This window comes from Leptonychotes weddellii, chromosome 5 (assembly GCF_054177405.1).
Source record: "Leptonychotes weddellii isolate Sample4059 chromosome 5, ASM5417740v2, whole genome shotgun sequence".
NCBI classification, from domain to species: Eukaryota; Metazoa; Chordata; class Mammalia; order Carnivora; family Phocidae; genus Leptonychotes; species Leptonychotes weddellii.
In genome coordinates this window covers 8,981,885-8,997,745 of record NC_138373.1, presented here as the reverse complement: position 1 = coordinate 8,997,745, position 15,861 = coordinate 8,981,885, and the positions used below count along the sequence as shown (strand labels likewise).

General features: G+C 53.7%; 2 protein-coding genes across 4 annotated transcripts; one reads left to right on the top strand and one right to left on the bottom strand.

Moving 5' to 3' along the window:
• Positions 1 to 3,127: 3,127 nt before the first annotated feature.
• Positions 3,128 to 5,625, top strand: ABHD11 (abhydrolase domain containing 11). Of its 2 annotated transcripts, XM_006743868.3 has the most exons (6): positions 3,129 to 3,311; positions 3,484 to 3,619; positions 4,309 to 4,482; positions 4,655 to 4,825; positions 4,938 to 5,119; positions 5,336 to 5,625. In XM_006743868.3, the coding sequence occupies exons 1-6, from the start codon at positions 3,193 to 3,195 to the stop codon at positions 5,466 to 5,468; spliced, it is 915 nt and encodes a 304-aa protein (XP_006743931.1). In that variant the 5' UTR covers positions 3,129 to 3,192; the 3' UTR covers positions 5,469 to 5,625. The 2 variants fall into 2 exon arrangements, with proteins under 2 accessions (XP_030895594.1, XP_006743931.1); XM_031039734.2 differs by lacking the exon at positions 4,309 to 4,482 and having other exon boundaries at positions 3,128 to 3,311.
• LOC115944461 (BICD family-like cargo adapter 1) lies at positions 5,581 to 14,475 on the bottom strand. 2 transcript variants are annotated; one of them, XR_004079010.2, is made up of 4 exons: positions 6,627 to 6,721; positions 6,201 to 6,295; positions 5,881 to 6,001; positions 5,581 to 5,791 (listed from the first exon to the last, which is right to left on the bottom strand). XR_004079010.2 is itself a non-coding variant. In XM_081819544.1 (4 exons), the coding sequence occupies exons 1-4, from the start codon at positions 14,431 to 14,433 to the stop codon at positions 5,645 to 5,647; spliced, it is 414 nt and encodes a 137-aa protein (XP_081675670.1). In that variant the 5' UTR covers positions 14,434 to 14,475; the 3' UTR covers positions 5,581 to 5,644. The 2 variants fall into 2 exon arrangements, 1 of the variants encoding a protein (XP_081675670.1); XM_081819544.1 differs by lacking the exon at positions 6,627 to 6,721 and adding an exon at positions 14,383 to 14,475.
• Between the last annotated feature and the right edge of the window lie 1,386 nt (positions 14,476 to 15,861).

Below are 15,861 nucleotides of genomic sequence, written 5' to 3'. Positions count from 1 at the left end.
GCAGGAATTTGCCCTGCTGACCTCCCCTGGCACACTCCTGTCACCATGGCGACCAACCTGGAAACAAGTGGCCCGATTGTCCCTGCTCAGCGGGGCAGGTGAAACCCTGGCCACGTGATCGATACTGAGCCAGGTGCACTGATGGGCCACCCGCCGCCTCCCTGCCTTAACCCCTTCATGCTCCCACCCCCACGGCGCAGTGTCCCTGCTGCCGAGGGTCACACCCCTTCGGGGCCCCGGGTTCCCAGACAGAAGGGCGGTGATTACCGGGAGCACTGCACTAGGAGTCAACATTCCCAGGAAGGAATTTGGGTGGGGCCACGCACGTGCCGAGTGACTGGAGCTGGGTTATTCCCCTCCCGAGTCTCCATTTTCTCAGCTGTAAAATGAGGATGACAATACCCTCCCACTTCACCGGGACTTGGGGACTGCTGGGAACAGGGATGCTGGGAACAGACTCCCAGTGCGGTCTCATTCTGCACTCCTTTGCTCCCCCCGACATGACCTCAGCATATCAGGGGCTCCAGAAGGCCTCCCCGCCAATGGCTGGATAACCCCCCAGGAGAGAGACCCTCACCAACCAACCAGTTAGAAGTTGGCCAGTTCCTAACAAGCTGGAGAAGGGTGGGCAGCCCCCAGGTTGACCCATCCCCAACACACCATCACCAGAGTCCTTCCCACGTGGCAACAACCCTTCTTGTGGTCCCATGGCCCCACCGCTTGCTCCGGAGTGCTCAAGTGGAAACCTCAAGCCAGCTGGTTTTTCCGCTTGCTCCCAGGCCCTAACCAGCCACGTGATGGGGCTTTGGCCCAGGTCTCAGGAATGTCTCCAGACTGCTTCTGCCACAGACCCAGGGCTCTGAGCACATAGCCCAGGGTCGTGGGCCAGGCTCAGGTTCCCTGGCTAGACAGTAGGCTGGGGCGGAGGTGGGGGGGGTGGTTTGAAACCACGTTTGAAATACTACCCTTCTGAATCACCAACATTATGTCAACCCCCTGCCCCTTCATCCAACAATTCTAAAAAACACCCTGCTTGATGTCTCCTCCAAGGACCCCTCCCATGCCTTGGACCAGCCCCCATCCAGGGCTCAAATGTCCTCATCACTCTCCCAATGACTATGCTGGCAACAAATCATCACACCACCTGGTGTGCTTAGCGTCCCCAGTGACCTCAAAGCCCTTCTCGCATTAGAACAAAACAACTGCCAGTCCCCAGACTGACTCAAGGTGGGAGCCATTTTGGGTGCCTGGGTGGCTCAGTTGGTTAAGCGACTGCCTTCGGCTCGGATCATGATCCTGGAGTCCCAGGACCGATTCCCGCATCAGGCTCCCTGCTCAGCGGGGAGTCTGTTTCTCCCTCTGACCCTCCTCCCTCTCATGCTCTCTGTCTCTCATTCTCTCTCTCGCAAATAAATAAAATCTTAAAAAAAAAAAAAATCAAGGTGGGAGCCAATTTAGTGGGCAAGGTATTTATCACACCTTTGGAGCTCAGATGCATCCTACTGGTCTTGACTCCATCAGGCCTGCCCTGAAGGGGGAGAGGCCTGGCTGGTCCAGATGTCATCTCCTGGAAGGGGAACTGACACAGCCACTAGGTGAACCTTCACCTAAGCCTCAGCTAGTGCCCTGAATCTCTTCACAATCATTCAGTAAAATGATTACTATTGCACTTTGCACTGGGTAAATAAAACATGTCTCCAGTCCGCCAGGAGCTCCCAGACTATGGTGGACACAGAGAAAGCCAGCTCTATTGATACTAGACAGTAGGCTCCTGACAAATGCTTTGAGAACATGGGGTAGAAGAGATTAGTTTCAACTGGGGAAATCCGGGAAGGCTTTTGAGGAGGTTGCAGCTCTCCTGGACCTTTAAAGTTGTACAGGAGTTGGGCCACGGGCTATCTGGAAGGCGCCAGCAGAGGGAGTCCTGGGGGTAAAAACCAAAAGGGAGGTGTGCAAAGGTAGTTCTCTGGTTCTCTGGTTGGGGAGTAAGAGAAGAGACAGCATGAGTGGAAAAGCAGGTAAGATGGGGGGGCGGGTACCGACCACGGAGGCAACTCCCCCCTTTAGAGATGGGGAATCCCTTAAGGTCTCTGAGCTGAATGCTGTAAAAGGAGCAGCTACTCTTGTAACTGCTGAAGGATGCACTGTAGTGGAAGTCGGCTGAGACCTGAGAGGATGCCACCGCCACCACTAACCCAGACTGGGGACAGAAACTGGCAGCCGGTCAGGCTTCCAGACAGAGGCTATTTCTCAGCAGGATGTGCTGAGTTCTGAGGGTGGGAGGATCCTTTATTTCTCTGCTGGTAAAGAGGAGTGAGCACATCTGATCCATTTCAGCTCAAAGCAGCAAATACCTTCCCGTACAAACATCCGGCCTCCCATCTTGACTCGAATCAAGAACGGCAACCAAAAAAAAAAAAAAAAAAAGTCAGACCGGACAGCGATTCTGGTTCTGCTTCTTGTACGAGCCATTTGCCTCAGTTTCCCCATCTGTAAAGGGCGGGCGTGGAGGGTGGTTGGAGATGAGCTCTTTAGAGTCGAGGACTTCAGGACGGGTAAGAGGGGCACCACCCGGCCTGCCTGGGCCCCCGGCTGTGGAGCACGGCGCCTCCAAGCTGGCGCCCCGACGACGGGAGCCACTCCCGGCGCCTCTCCGCGCCCGCCCGCGGCACTGAAAGTATGGCACCCACCCAAGGCGGTGCGTGAGGGCAGAGGAGCAGGCCAGGTGCAGGGCGGGCGCTGGTCAAGGCAGGGCCTCCTCGGCTTGCCAAGGACCTGTCCCGCGGCCAAAGCTTGCGCCTCAAATCCAGGACGGTCCGAGCCGCGAGGACTCCCACGCCACAAGACCCTGACTCTCCATGAGGATTCGACGCCGGAAGAGGCTGGGCGGAGCTTCGTGAGGGGCGTAACCAGGGACATTCGGCGGCTCCGCCTGGGGCGTGGCCAGGGGTGGCTCGCCAGCCCTACGGCGCGGAGGCTGAGGGGATTACGTAATGACGCAAGGGGCGGAACTGGGGGAACAGATTGTACTCTGGGATTACGTAAGGAAACGAAGGCGAGGGCGGGGAATTCCGCGCTAGTGGGCGGGGCAGAGGGCGGAGCTGCAATCGGAACGGGGCGGGGTCCTGAGAGAAGACGGGGGGCGGAGCGAGGGGACAGGAAGTGGTGCGCTCCGGGTAGCTGCTCCCGGGCATGCTCCGCTGGACCCGCGCCTGGAGTCTCCCCCTTAGGGGGCTCGGCCCCTGCTGTCTCAGCTCCTCCAGGGTGCCCGTCGCACCCAGCAGCAGTGGCCGAAGCGGCGTCGAGCCGAGGTCAGTCAAGGGCGCCATGTGGGAGGCCGTCCATCGCTCCTCCCCGTTCAGTCGGGCCGCGATGGCCCCGCCTCCTCCGCTTGCGCCCGCCCCCGCCCCCGCCCAGGCCCCTCCCCTAAACCCCTTCCCCAGCAGCCTTAGACCCCTCCTCCATCCTTGCGCCTGCCTCCAGGTCGGTACTGCTTTCCTACAAGCTTCTGGACGGAGAGGCGACCCGCCCGGCCCTAGTGTTCCTGCACGGGCTCTTCGGCTCCAAAACCAACTTCAACTCCATCGCCAAGGCCCTGGCCCATCAGACTGGCCGAAGGGTGAGCTTCCGGGAGAGGCGGGGTCCGGCGGGAGGTGGGGCCTGGCTGGGCGGGACTAGGAGGAGGCCGAGGCGGGGCCCGCTTTGTCGGCCCTCACGACGAGACACCTGCCGGGGAGTGGCCGGTCTCTCTAAGCGGAAATGAGGAAGAGGTTGACCCTCTAAGGATGGAGGCCACATGGCATACCGTGGCCCTAGGTGGACCCCACTCATTCTCTCGTGCTTGCATCCATCCAGTCCTTCATTCGTGTTACAGATGCCCATGTGCGTGCTCCACACTGAGCTTAGGCTCGGCTGTCCAAGGCCTAAGCGCCAACACCCTCCCCGTTAAGGGGGCCAGCCCCTGTTCGTTCAGGGATGACAGGGGGCTGATCACCTTTTATAGTAGCCCATCCTCCTGTGCTCCAGCTCTTGGAAAGTCTTGGCACCTGCTTTCTCTGGGTGGTCACCAAACCTTTAGAGAGAGTGTCACGCTCTTTGGGCCGTCTCTTCTCTGGCAGAGGGGCCCCATGTTCCTCATCTGGCCTCCTAGGTCTGAGAACTGGGCCCTGTCACCATCGGGGCCCTTTTTCCACTTCAGGATCTTTCCCCAGGCTCTCTACCCCCCCTCAGCCTGCAGGAATGCCCTGCCTTAGGCTGTCTATGCCCTGAATGTGGATGCCAGCTCTGCCGGCCCTCTCCACTCTGCAGGTGCTTACGGTGGATGCTCGGAACCATGGTGACAGCCCCCACAGCCCAGACATGAGCTACGAGGCCATGAGCCAGGACCTGCAGGACCTCCTGCCCCAGCTGGGCCTTGTGCCCTGCGTCCTCATTGGCCACAGCATGGGAGGCAAGACAGCCATGCTGCTAGCGCTCCAGAGGGTGAGCCTTCCCTATACGGGGCTTCCTCCCATCCAGTGTGGACCCTGAGTACCCAGCAGTCGACCTGGGACTCGGTCAGGTCTTGGATGGCCAAATTCAGGATCTGGGAACTCTGCCTGAGACCCAGGATGCCTGCCGTAAGGCCGGTCCCAAGCCTGGTTCTCTCACACAGCCAGAGCTGGTAGAACGCCTAATTGCTGTGGACATCAGCCCAGTGGAGACCACACCGAGCTCCAGCTTCCCATCCTACATGGCGGCCATGAGGGCTGTAGACATCCCAGATGAGGTGCCCCGCTCCTCTGCCCGAAAACTGGCCGACGAGCAGCTCAGCACTGTTATCCAAGTAACGCACCCATGCGCGGATGGCGTTGTGGGCCGGGACCTGTCAGGGGAAGAGTGGCAGCCCCAGACCTCACACGGAGGCTTCCCTCCCCCAATTCTGGACCCCCCCACAGGACATGGCCGAGCGTCAGTTCTTGCTCACTAACCTGGTGGAGGTGGATGGGCGCTTCGTGTGGAGGGTGAACTTGGAAGCATTGGCCCAGCACGTGGACAAGATCTTGGCTTTCCCACCACGACCAGAATCTTACCCTGGGCCAACCCTCTTCCTCCTGGGTGGAAACTCTCAATATGTGCGGTAAGCCAGTTTTACTTTTGGTGGTGGGAGGGGCCCCAGCCTGGGGATCCCACCTTGGGGAGGGCTTGGGTGTGGGAGGGTTTTGCCTGAGGATTCCGAAACACCACGGGGCATGTGGGCCCGTGTAGCTCTCTTCTCCCTGCTCTGCTTCCACTTCTCTCTCTCCCCATCCTCCCATTCTGACCCCTTTTGCACGGTCTTCTCTTCGACGGACAGCCCCAGCCACCACGCGGAGATTAGGCGGCTCTTCCCTCAAGCCCAGATGCAGACCGTGCCCAATGCTGGCCACTGGATCCACGCTGACTGCCCCCAGGACTTTGTGGCTGCCATCCGAGGCTTCCTGGCCTAAGAGTTGCTGGCAAGAGGGGGCAGGAAACCCCAGGCTTCCAGGCCCTGTGGCCCGCTCCATGTTTCTGCACAAAAGGACTCAGGTGGGCACTGAGAGAGCATGAGGGTGCGGAGATGGTCAGACCTCAAGCTTTAATGAATAAAGACACTGCTCCCAAGGTCCTGGGCTGAGCTCTGTCACCACCAGCGTCCCCACCGACCCAGGGGGAATCGGACCCAGGGGGCCCTGGGAGTTCGGGGGTCCACGGGGGCTCCCAGAGAGCCCCTGGCCTCTCTCTGCAGTTGCCTCTCGACCCGCTGCCTCACCAGCTGCTGCATGTCCTCCTGGGGGCAGGAGAGCAGGTTCAGGGCCAACCCTGTGCCCTTCTCCTTCTCCCCATGCCTCCCCAGCCCAGCTGGCATTCCCACGCTACCTCCCAGGCCTCCACCTCCTGCCTCAGCCTCAGTTTCTCCTCCAGGACCTCCAGTAGCTGGGCCTCCACAGCGCGCAATTTGGCTTTGCATGTGTCCAGCTCGGCCTCCAGTGCGTGCTTCCTGCATGTGGCGGGGAGAGCAGCTTGGACCCCGCACATCTGCTGTGTGGCCACAGCCCCCGCCGTGTGACAGGGTGAGAGCTTATGTGGCTTTCCCTGCAGGAATACTTGACTTCTCACCTCCTCTCCTCTAGCAGGACAGAGCCCTGAGGGTGAGCCACCCACTGCCCTCCCAGCCCCCATCAGCATCTGCCTCTCACTTGGCAATGGCTTCATCCCGCTCCTGGAGGACTTGATCCAGCGAGGGCTCTGTCTGGGCATCCCCCAGTGCTCCAGCCACTTGGGATTCTGGGCTCTGTTGTAGGGTGACAGAGAAGGGAGCAGGGATTAGAGCTTGTCTAGATGAGGTGTCCCCCTTCTGGGCCCTTCTGCCCTTCCCTTGGCTCTGATGCTAGTGTCAGCAGGGGAGGGGTCTGGAAAGTTCTGTTCCTGCCCCCCAGTACCCATCTCCTGGACCTCTGAAAGTAGAGCAGGGGGACTGGGCCATGCTGAGGGGTTGGCAGGTGTGGCCTCTGCCTGGGACAAGGGTAAACAGAGGGGACAGGGCGTGTGGACCCTCAAGGAGGAAAGAAGTTGTCACCTAAGCCACAGGAAAGAGACAAGGTGGGTTTCAGAAGGACACTTACCCCTCTAGGGCCCCGGACAGAGAGAGTGGCCTGGTGACTGGGACTCTTGTCAGTGGGGTGGGGCAGGCAGACAACATGGCCCTTTGCCCTCCCTTCCGGACTAGGCACTCCCTGTCAGGCTCCGCCCCTGACTGGCTGGCCAGGCCCCTGCCTCCCCTCCTGGATCCTGGAACCCTCCTGCCCTGCCCAGAGCTTCCTCAGCCCCATTCCTGCACCGTCACACCTGTCCCTCACCCCAAGGGGGCGCTCTACCCATGTCAGGAGATGAGAAGGGAGGGACAGAGCCAGGACCATCTTCAGTGCGGGACAGGTCGTCTAGGTAGCCCACGCCTCCCCCCCACCCCCACCCCCCAGTGCATTCATTGAGCACACCAGTGACATCAAAGGTATGAAAGAGAATTTTCCCCATTGAGAAGCCTCTTCGGCAAGGTCATGTCTAGGGGATTAGATCCTCAACTCCACCCTAAACCGTAAATATTTCTCCCAGGAAACCCTGGCAGACACACCTCCTGGTTGCCCGTGGGTGCCACTGAGGCATGGGTATCTCCAAGAGCCAGACCAACAATTTGGTTGAGCTCCAGGTGAAGAGGTGGGGTTGAACCGTACCCCCAAATACATACACCCTTTTGTTGAGGAGATTGATTGTGTTTTGAGAGGCTGATCTGTGCCATGATCCTGACAGGGCCCAGGGACCTGGTCTCAGGGACCTCCGAGGCCAGCAGGGATGAAACGTAGATCTAATCAGAAAAGAGTGGCAGGGGGTCCAGGAACAGTGGGGGCACGAAGGAGGTCACAGGAGGTCACACCCTGTCCGTCACAGGAAGTTCCCTAGGACCGTGTCCAAAATGAACCCTGCAGGCCAGCAGGAGTCAGTCAGGAGAAAGGCATTTCTTTTAACTTTTTATTTCGAAACAATTTCAAAACTGCTCTTCAGTGTCCAAAAAAATATTCCTTTAGGGTAAAAAAAAAAATCGAATATGGTATCAAACATTGTACCCAGTTGTCACATCTCTCTGGTCCCCCTCGGTCTGGAACAATTTGCAGCCTTTTTTTGAATTTTGTGGTCTTGACATTTTGAAGATTACAGGGAAGTTATTTTGTAGACCATCCTCCAATTTGGGCTTGTCCACGCCTTCCTTTGTGATTAGACCACTGTTACCCATTTTGGGCAGAGACATCACAGAAAGGATGCTGTGTTCTCCTATCTGGTATCGTTTGGAACCATGACTGGTGGGATCAATGCTGATCACTTGACCACGATTAATGAGCACCAGGGAAGGGAGGTATTTTGAGACTATGACACATCCTTTCCTTTACCCCACTTTCACCCACAGGGTTCAGCATCCATCGATGTTTCTTGCCCAGATTAATTATTACTACAATGATTCGCAAATGGGGGCGCCTGGGTGGCTCAGTCGGTTAAGCATCTGACTCTTGATTTCAGCTCAGTTCACGATCTCAGGGTCCTGGGATCGAGCTCCGTGTTGGGCTTGGGCTGAGTACAGAGCCTGCTTAAGATTCTCTCTCTCCCGGGTGCCAGGGTCGCTCAGTCGGTTAAGCGTCTGCCTTCGGCCCAGGTCATGATCCCAGAGTCCTGGGATCACATCCCACGTCGGGCTCCCTGTTAAGCAGGAAGCCTGCTTCTCCCTCTGCCCTTCCCCCTGCTCATGATCTCTCTTTCTCTCTCTCTCAAATAAATAAAATCTTAAAAAAAAAAAAATTCTCTCTCTCCCTCTCCCCCTCCTCCCCCACCCCATTCTCGCTCATTCACTCTCAAAAAACTAAATAAAATAAAAATCCTGTAAAATAAAAAGACTGTGTGTTAGGCATGTTATTGCAATTAGATTAACATACACATTTATATTATGTTTATTTCTTTATCTGTGTGATCATTAAATTTGTGTCAATTGGGCCATGGGATGCTCAGCTATCTGGTTAAACATTATTTCTCAGTATGTCTATGAGGGTGTTTTTGGAAGAGGTTAGGGTTTGTTGGTGCACAGAGTAAAGCAGATAGCGCTCCCCAATGTGGGTGGGCATCATCCAATTCGTGGAGGGCTTGAATAAAACAAAAGGCAGAAGAAAGGTTGAATCCTCTCTCTCTTCCTGACTGCCCGGGCTGGGATATGGGTCTTCTGTCCTACTCACACCATTGGTGATCCTAGGTCTCAGGCCTTCAGATGGACTGGGACTACACCAGCTTTCTGACCCTCCAGCTTGCAGACAGGAGATCATGGGGCTGCTCAGCCTCTGTAATCACCCGAGTCAATTCTTCATAATCAACCTCTTTCCCAAGGGGGTGCCTGGGTGGCTTAGTTGGTTAAGCCACCTCTCTTGCTTTCGGCTCAGGTCCTGATCTCATGGGTTGTGGGATTGAGCCCCACGTTGTCAGGCTCTGTGCTCAGCGGGGTATTGGCTTGAAAGACTCTCCCTCTGCCCTTCCCCCTCCCCTCCTCCCCCCACACTTCATGCTCTCTCTCTCAAAATAAATCTTGAGAAAAAATAAAAACCTCTTTCCCAGTGTTCATCCTAGTGGTTCTGGTTCTCCAGAGAACCCTAACTAATAGAATTTACATATATTAAGAAAAAGTTCACTATTAGACCTGAATCCCATCCACCAGCACAGGCTCATCCTAGCTTTTCCCCATTCCATATTTTACCCCCTTTCTCCAATTGTCTTCAGTGCATTTCATAGTTAGTTCAGTCTTCCTGTGTGTAGCTAACCCCCTAAAACAATGGGGCTCCCCCTGACGCGGATGCCCTTATGGGGACTCGGCTCCTGCGGGGACTGTCTCCCCGCACCCTCAACTCCAATACCATCCTCATGCATGGCCCTGGCTGCCACTGGGCTGGTCTAAGAGCTTTACAGTCATTAAGTGATTCATTCATTCCACAAATATTTACTGAGCACCTACTATGTTCTAGGCATGTTTCCAGGTGGTGGACATAAAACAGCAAGACAAAATTCCCTGACCTCACTGAGCTCACATTCTAGTGAAAGCAGATAGACCATAAACAAAGGAGTGAGTATACCAGGTGGTAAGAAGTGCTGTGGAGAAAAAGAAAGCGGGGAAAGACAAGGAGGAGGACCGGGAGATTGCTATTTTGTATTATTCTGCACTACCTTACAGAGATCACAAATGTTAACCTACCACTTAGATGAAAAACAACCACTCTCTCACGACTTGGAATAACGTTTTCAGCGACCGCATCATTCATGCATTCAACAAGTTCTGTAATTCCCAGCACAAGTGAAGATGATGTGTTTGAGAAAACCGTGTTAGGGAACTCAAAGGAGATGCTCTGGGTGACACGCGACATGACAAAGAAAGGCAGGGATGCAAGTGAAGGGTTTGAATGAATATTCACAAACCCCGAGAATAGAAAATAATTGTTTTGAAATAAACTTACTCTTTTTTTTTTAAAGATTTTTTAAAATTTTATTTATTTGAGAGAGAGAGAATAAGAGAGAGAGCATATGAGAGGGGGGAGGGTCAGAGGGAGAAGCAGACTCCCCGCCGAGCAGGGAGCCCGATGCGGGACTCGATCCTGGGACTCCAGGATCATGACCTGAGCCGAAGGCAGTCGCTTAACCAACTGAGCCACCCAGGCGCCCGAAATAAACTTATTCTTAAAAACATGTGATTTAAGATACCTAACTGTTAAATATTTTAATTCAGTATAACCAGGAAGTCACTAATTTCACCTGCATCCCTAAATGTTTAAACTGGAATATTGGGCCAAATTTCTTTTAAATTTTCTCACTGGGAAAAGGAGGAAATAACCTTATATTCAGGTGTACAGCCAATTTCATCGCAAACCCTTACCTCAAACATCACATACTGAGCGGTGGGGCTCATGCCCCAGCTGCCCACCGTCCAATCTCACTCCTCCCCTGCTTCCCCAGGATCGCTGAGCTCAGGCCTCAGGGCTGAGCTGGAAGATGGGCAAAGTTGATGGTGTGCTGGGGTGGTGGAGGTTGGAAGTGGGAAAGAGAGCTGCCGGCTGGGCAGGGGGCAGGATTTTGTGGTCAAAACAGCTGGGATTTGCAGGGCTGAGGGCTTACAACTATGTGATCTTGTTTGTGCTTACCTCCCTGAGCCTTATTGTCCTCATCTGTGAAATGGAACTAATGGGGCATCTCCCCATTAGTAGGGGTCACAGAAAGGCTAAGTAAGGTACGTCACACAATGACCAGTGCTTTGCATAGTAAAGGACCAGGGCCAGACATGCCAGGAAAGGAGAGAAAGCCTGCTAGAAAACAACAGAAAAGAAAAACAGGAGAACGTCGTCAACAACAACAACAACAACAACAACAACAACAACGACACACACACACACACACACACTCCTTTATGTCAGCAGCCCCTTCCTGCTCTGCACCCCCCATGGACTCCGCCCCAGGGACACTTCTGTTCCTAAATTCTACACAAGCTGCCTCCTCATCCTCCTGCAGACCCCTACAGCCCCTGCACTTCCCCATCATTGTGTTGTCACTGTCAAGGTGTCTCTCCCACCAGCCTGAGGGCTTCTGGAGGACAGGTGGTGACTCATCATCCCAACCTGGGCACACAGGTGCTCAGCGGTAATGGTAATGGTGCCAGCGAAGCAGCACCGGCCATGCCCACCAGGTGGCAGCAGTTCCTAACCTCAAGGTGCCGGTGGGCAAGGGGCCCATGCCCCGCCCTCCCAGCCTGCGGGATGGAAACCCCAAACTGTCCCCAGGGGCTTTGGGAGCACCCAAATGCCCAGCGTTTCCCTCAGTGCTCCTTTATAGGAACACTGCTCATTCAAATGTGCAAAGATTTATCACTCATTCCACAAACCCGCTTTCTGTGCCAGCCTTGGGAAATACACAAGAACGTGACCTGGTTCCTTCCCTTCAGATGTCCCCATCCAATGAGGGGACAGATAGCTAACACAGACCACAGCCACACAGGACAATAAGTGTTACAATCTGGATAAATACAGGTCTTTGTGGGACCACACAGGAGCCCAGCCCTCATTGTTGGGCAGTCAGGGATGAATTCTGGGAGGAGGTGATGTCCACTAGGGAAGGAGTGAAAGTCAAGGAGGAAGGAAACAGGGAGGAGAATGTCCCAGGCCTGGGGAACTAAGCAAGTGCAGAGTCCTCAGAGGAGGGTGCCAAGTGGGCATTGGGCATCGTGGCTGCATCAAGGGAAGGTGGCCTCCAAGAGGTGACACAGGGCTGGACCACAAAGGAAATAGAAATCTCTATTAGGGCATCAGGATTCTCCCCCGGGCGTAGTAGGGAAACCTCACTGCCCAGAACAAGTAGAGTACAGGATGCCACAGAGATGCTCCTTTGACTAAAGTGGGGACACGGCTTTACAGGGCATTGGTCTGGACAGAATATCCATCAATTATTAACATTAAAGAATGGGGTGGGGCACCTGGGGGGCTCAGTAGGTTAAGCATCCTACTCTTGATCTCAGCATCGTGAGTTCAAGCCCCGCACTGGGCTCCACTCTGGGAGTGGAGCCTACATAAAAAAAAAAAAAAAGAATGGGATAGGAGTGATGTGTGTTATGGGGACTGCCTTGTTCCCACAGGGAATAAGCCCTGCTCTCTCACTCTCCCTGTCCTCGTTCACACCCTTGGCCCAGAATGCCTTTCCCCCATTCTCCACCTGGCTACCTCCTACACATCCCTTAAGCCCCAATTCAAACGCCCCCCCCTCTGGGAAGTGGTCCCTGAACCCCAGGGAGTTGGCTGCTCTGGGGACCCATGGCATCTTGTGCAGCAGTTTCTATTTTAGCCTCTGCCATGGAGCATTCTATTCCAAATTCAGCCCTTGTTTCTTATTCCATAGACACACACACACACACACACAGATGCACACACTCTGGGGACTGTGGCCCGCAACTCCACCTCCACCCCAAGCCAGACTACTCCTGCCTCCTTAGTCTCCAGCTGGTGTTGCACATGAACTTCTCATTGACCATCTGCATGTTTCCCCGGATATCCGGGCAGGCACTTTAAATGCTCTCGGGTGTCTGGTCTAGTTCATAATATCTCTCATTGTTTTAATGTCTTTTTTAACATTTTTTTTAAGTAATCTTGACTTCCAACGTGGGCCTCAAACTCACAACCCCGAGGTCATGATCAAGAATCAAATGCTCGGGGTGCCTGGGTGGCTCAGTCCTTTAAGCATCCAACTCTTCATTTCGGTTCAGGTCATGATCTCGGGATCATGAGATCAAGCCCCACGTCGGGCTCTGGACTTAGCAGGGTATCTGCTTGAGGATTCTCTCCCGCTCCCTCTGCTCCTCCCCCAGCCCTTTTTCTCTCTTCAAATAAATAAATAAATCTTAAAAAAAAAAAGAAGTCACATGCTCTATCAACTCAGCCAGCCAGGCTCCCCTAATTGTTTTAATGTTTTACAACAAACATTCTTTTCATAATTGAAATACAGTATAGTAATATTAAATAAGTCTCTTGAATGCTTTTGACCCTTCTCTCCAGGCTGCCGGGTCCTGCTGTTGTTCAGACGGTCAAGGTCTCTCTCCTAGACACCACTTCCTGCTGTCCTCCACGCTGCTATGAGCTCTTCCCATGTTCCAAGAACTACCTGCGCCGGCCACTTTCGGCCCAGGCTGCTCCCATGAAATCCAGATCACATGGGCAATGGCCTACTGGCCCTCCACATTGGGGTGTCTAATGGGCAACTCAAAATCAAATAGATCCAAACCCCAGATCCTGATCTACTCCCACCCCCAGCCTACCCCTCCTCCGGTTCTTCCCCTACCTTGACTTCACTCACCCTGGATTTCTCTTTCCTTCAGTTGGCTCTACCTTTAAAATGTATGCAGAGGGGCACCTGGGTGGCTCAGTCATTAAGCGTCTGCCTTCAGCTCAGGTCATGGTCCCAGGGTCCTGGGATGGAGCCCTGCGTCCGGCTCCCTGCTCGACGGGAAGCCTGCTTCTCCCTCTCCCGCTCCCCCTGCTTGTGTTCCCTCTCTCGCTTTGTCTTTGTCTATCAAATAAATAAAATTTTTAAAAAAATTTTTGCAGAATATGACCACTTGTTACCACATCACTGCCTTCACCTTTGTCCCAGCCACCGGCACGATTGGGATCACTTCTTAAATGGCATCCCTGCTTCCTCCCCAAAGCCCTTCACAGTCTCCAGACACAGACTTGGGATGGTTCAACTGATGATTTTTTGACATTACAACGGTGTGAAAGTGATATGCATTCAGTAGGAACTATACTCTGAATTCTGAATTTGGACCTCTTCCCAGGCTAGTGATCTGAGGCGTGATCCTCTCTCGTGATGCTGGGTCGTGGCACCAGCAGCAATCACGAGAGTGAGGGATCCCTGCGCTTACAACCCTCCTGTGCCCAGACAGCCATTCTGCTTCTTGCTTTCTGGCCAGCGTTCAGTACATCACATGAGTCAACACTTTATTATAACAGGCTCCACGTTAGATGATTTTGCCCAACTGCAGGCTAATATAAGTGTTCCGAGCACATTTATGGACAGCTAAGCTAAGCTATGATGTTCGGTAGGTTAGGTGTACGACATGCATTTTCCACTTAGGAGATTTTCAATTTACGATGGGTTTATCGGGACGTTACCCCCCTGCAAGTCGAGGAAGATCTGTATTCTCCACCCAGCAAACAGAGCAATTCTGTTAAAGCCCAAGATGGATCTTGGGTCTCCTTGAGTCCCTTTCTGCGTCTGTGGCTTGCATCCCAGTCAGAGTAAAAGCCAAAGGAATTGGTTACTTACAAGGCTCCGCCCCTCGACTTCTCTGACCTCACCTCCTTTAAGGTCTTTCATTACCCACTAGGCTCCAGGCATCCACGCCTCCTTGCTGTTTCTCTGACAGGCTAGGCATGCTCCCTGCTCATGGTCTTGCATGTGATGTTCCCTCTTCCCAGAATGCTCTCCCCCCAGAGACCTACATGACTCGCTCTCTCCCCTCCTTCAGACACTTGCTCAAATGCCACCTTCTCGTGGTGCCTGGCTGGCCCAGTCAGTGGGGTGTGCAGCTCTTGATCTCTAGATTGTGAATTTGAGCCCCACGTTGGGTATAGAGATTACTAAGAATAAATAAATAAATAAAATCTTAAAAAGAATGCCACCTTCTCAGCAAGGCCGTCCTTGACCATCAAATTTAAAATTGGAAACCCACGGGTGCCTGGGTGGCTCAGGCGGTTGAGTGCCGACCCTTGATTTCGGCTCAGGTCATTATCTCAGGGTCCTGGGATGGAGCCCTGGGTCGGGCTCCGGGCTCAGTGGGCAGTCTGCTTGAGGATTCTCTCTCTCCCTCTCTCTCTGTCCCACCCCCAGCTCACGCACGCTCACCCTGTCTCTCTCAAATAAATAAATAAATCTTTAAAAATAAAATAAAATAAAAATGGAAACCCATCTCGAACCCAGCACTCCCTACCCCTACTTCCCTACTTTGTCTTCTCCATAGCATATTATCACCAGCATGGATATTATTTGTTTATCATCTCTTTCCTCTCCTAGACATAGACTCCATGAGGGCAAGGACTTTTGTCTTTCTTGTTTTCTGCCATGTCTCCAAGATCTAGAATAGTCAGTGCACAGTAGATGGTCAGTTAACTTTTTTTTTTTTTTAAAGTAGGCTCCACGCTGAGCATGGAGCCCCACTCGGGCTTAAACTCACCACCTTGATATTAAGACCTGAGCTGAGACCAAGAGTTGGACGCTTAACGGACCAAGCCACCCAGGCATCCCAGCTCAGTTAATTTTTGATTCATGGAATGAAAGTCGATCCTTGATTCCCTCCTCCTTGTCTGCACAATAAAGCTCAACATTCCAGGAAGGCTTCCCTCACTGGCTTCATCTCTTACCCAAGCTCTGAGGTTCTCCAAACACTCCCAGCCTCACCCCAGGGTCTGGGCACACTCCTTCTGTCCCGAACACCTCCACCACTCCCTGCTGCAATCCCAGCCTCTGGGAAGCCACCCAGGATCCCTTCACCTACTGAAACCATGTCTGTCTCTCCCACTACATCACATCTTGAGTGCAAAACAGCAGCTTGAGCATAGTTTCCTAAGTAATGTTTGATAAATGAATGAATGATCGAATGAGGGTAAGACCTCTAACAGAAAAGCAGAGTCTTTATTCATTCTTCACGCTACCATTTAATATGTACATTAATAAGTGATGCTTGGTGTGATCCTGGGGCCCTCTGAGCGCATGAGCTGTGTCTCCCCCTCCTGCCCTCTTTCCTCA

Bases quoted from the DNA above. Each gene is read 5' to 3' on its own strand.
- LOC115944461 (XM_081819544.1), bottom strand. From the start codon at position 14,433: ATGAAAGACCTTAAAGGAGGTGAGGTCAGAGAAGTCGAGGGGCGGAGC. The intron at 6,296-14,382 runs GTAAGTAACCAA...ACCCTACAACAG, and splicing joins AAGTCGAGGGGCGGAGCCTT to AGCCCAGAATCCCAAGTGGC. The intron at 5,792-5,880 runs GTAGCGTGGGAA...TCCTGCCCCCAG, and splicing joins AGGAGGTGGAGGCCTGGGAG to GAGGACATGCAGCAGCTGGT.
- ABHD11 (XM_006743868.3), top strand. From the start codon at position 3,193: ATGCTCCGCTGGACCCGCGCCTGGAGTCTCCCCCTTAGGGGGCTCGGC. The intron at 3,620-4,308 runs GTGAGCTTCCGG...TCCACTCTGCAG, and splicing joins CCCATCAGACTGGCCGAAGG to GTGCTTACGGTGGATGCTCG. The intron at 4,826-4,937 runs GTAACGCACCCA...ACCCCCCCACAG, and splicing joins AGCTCAGCACTGTTATCCAA to GACATGGCCGAGCGTCAGTT.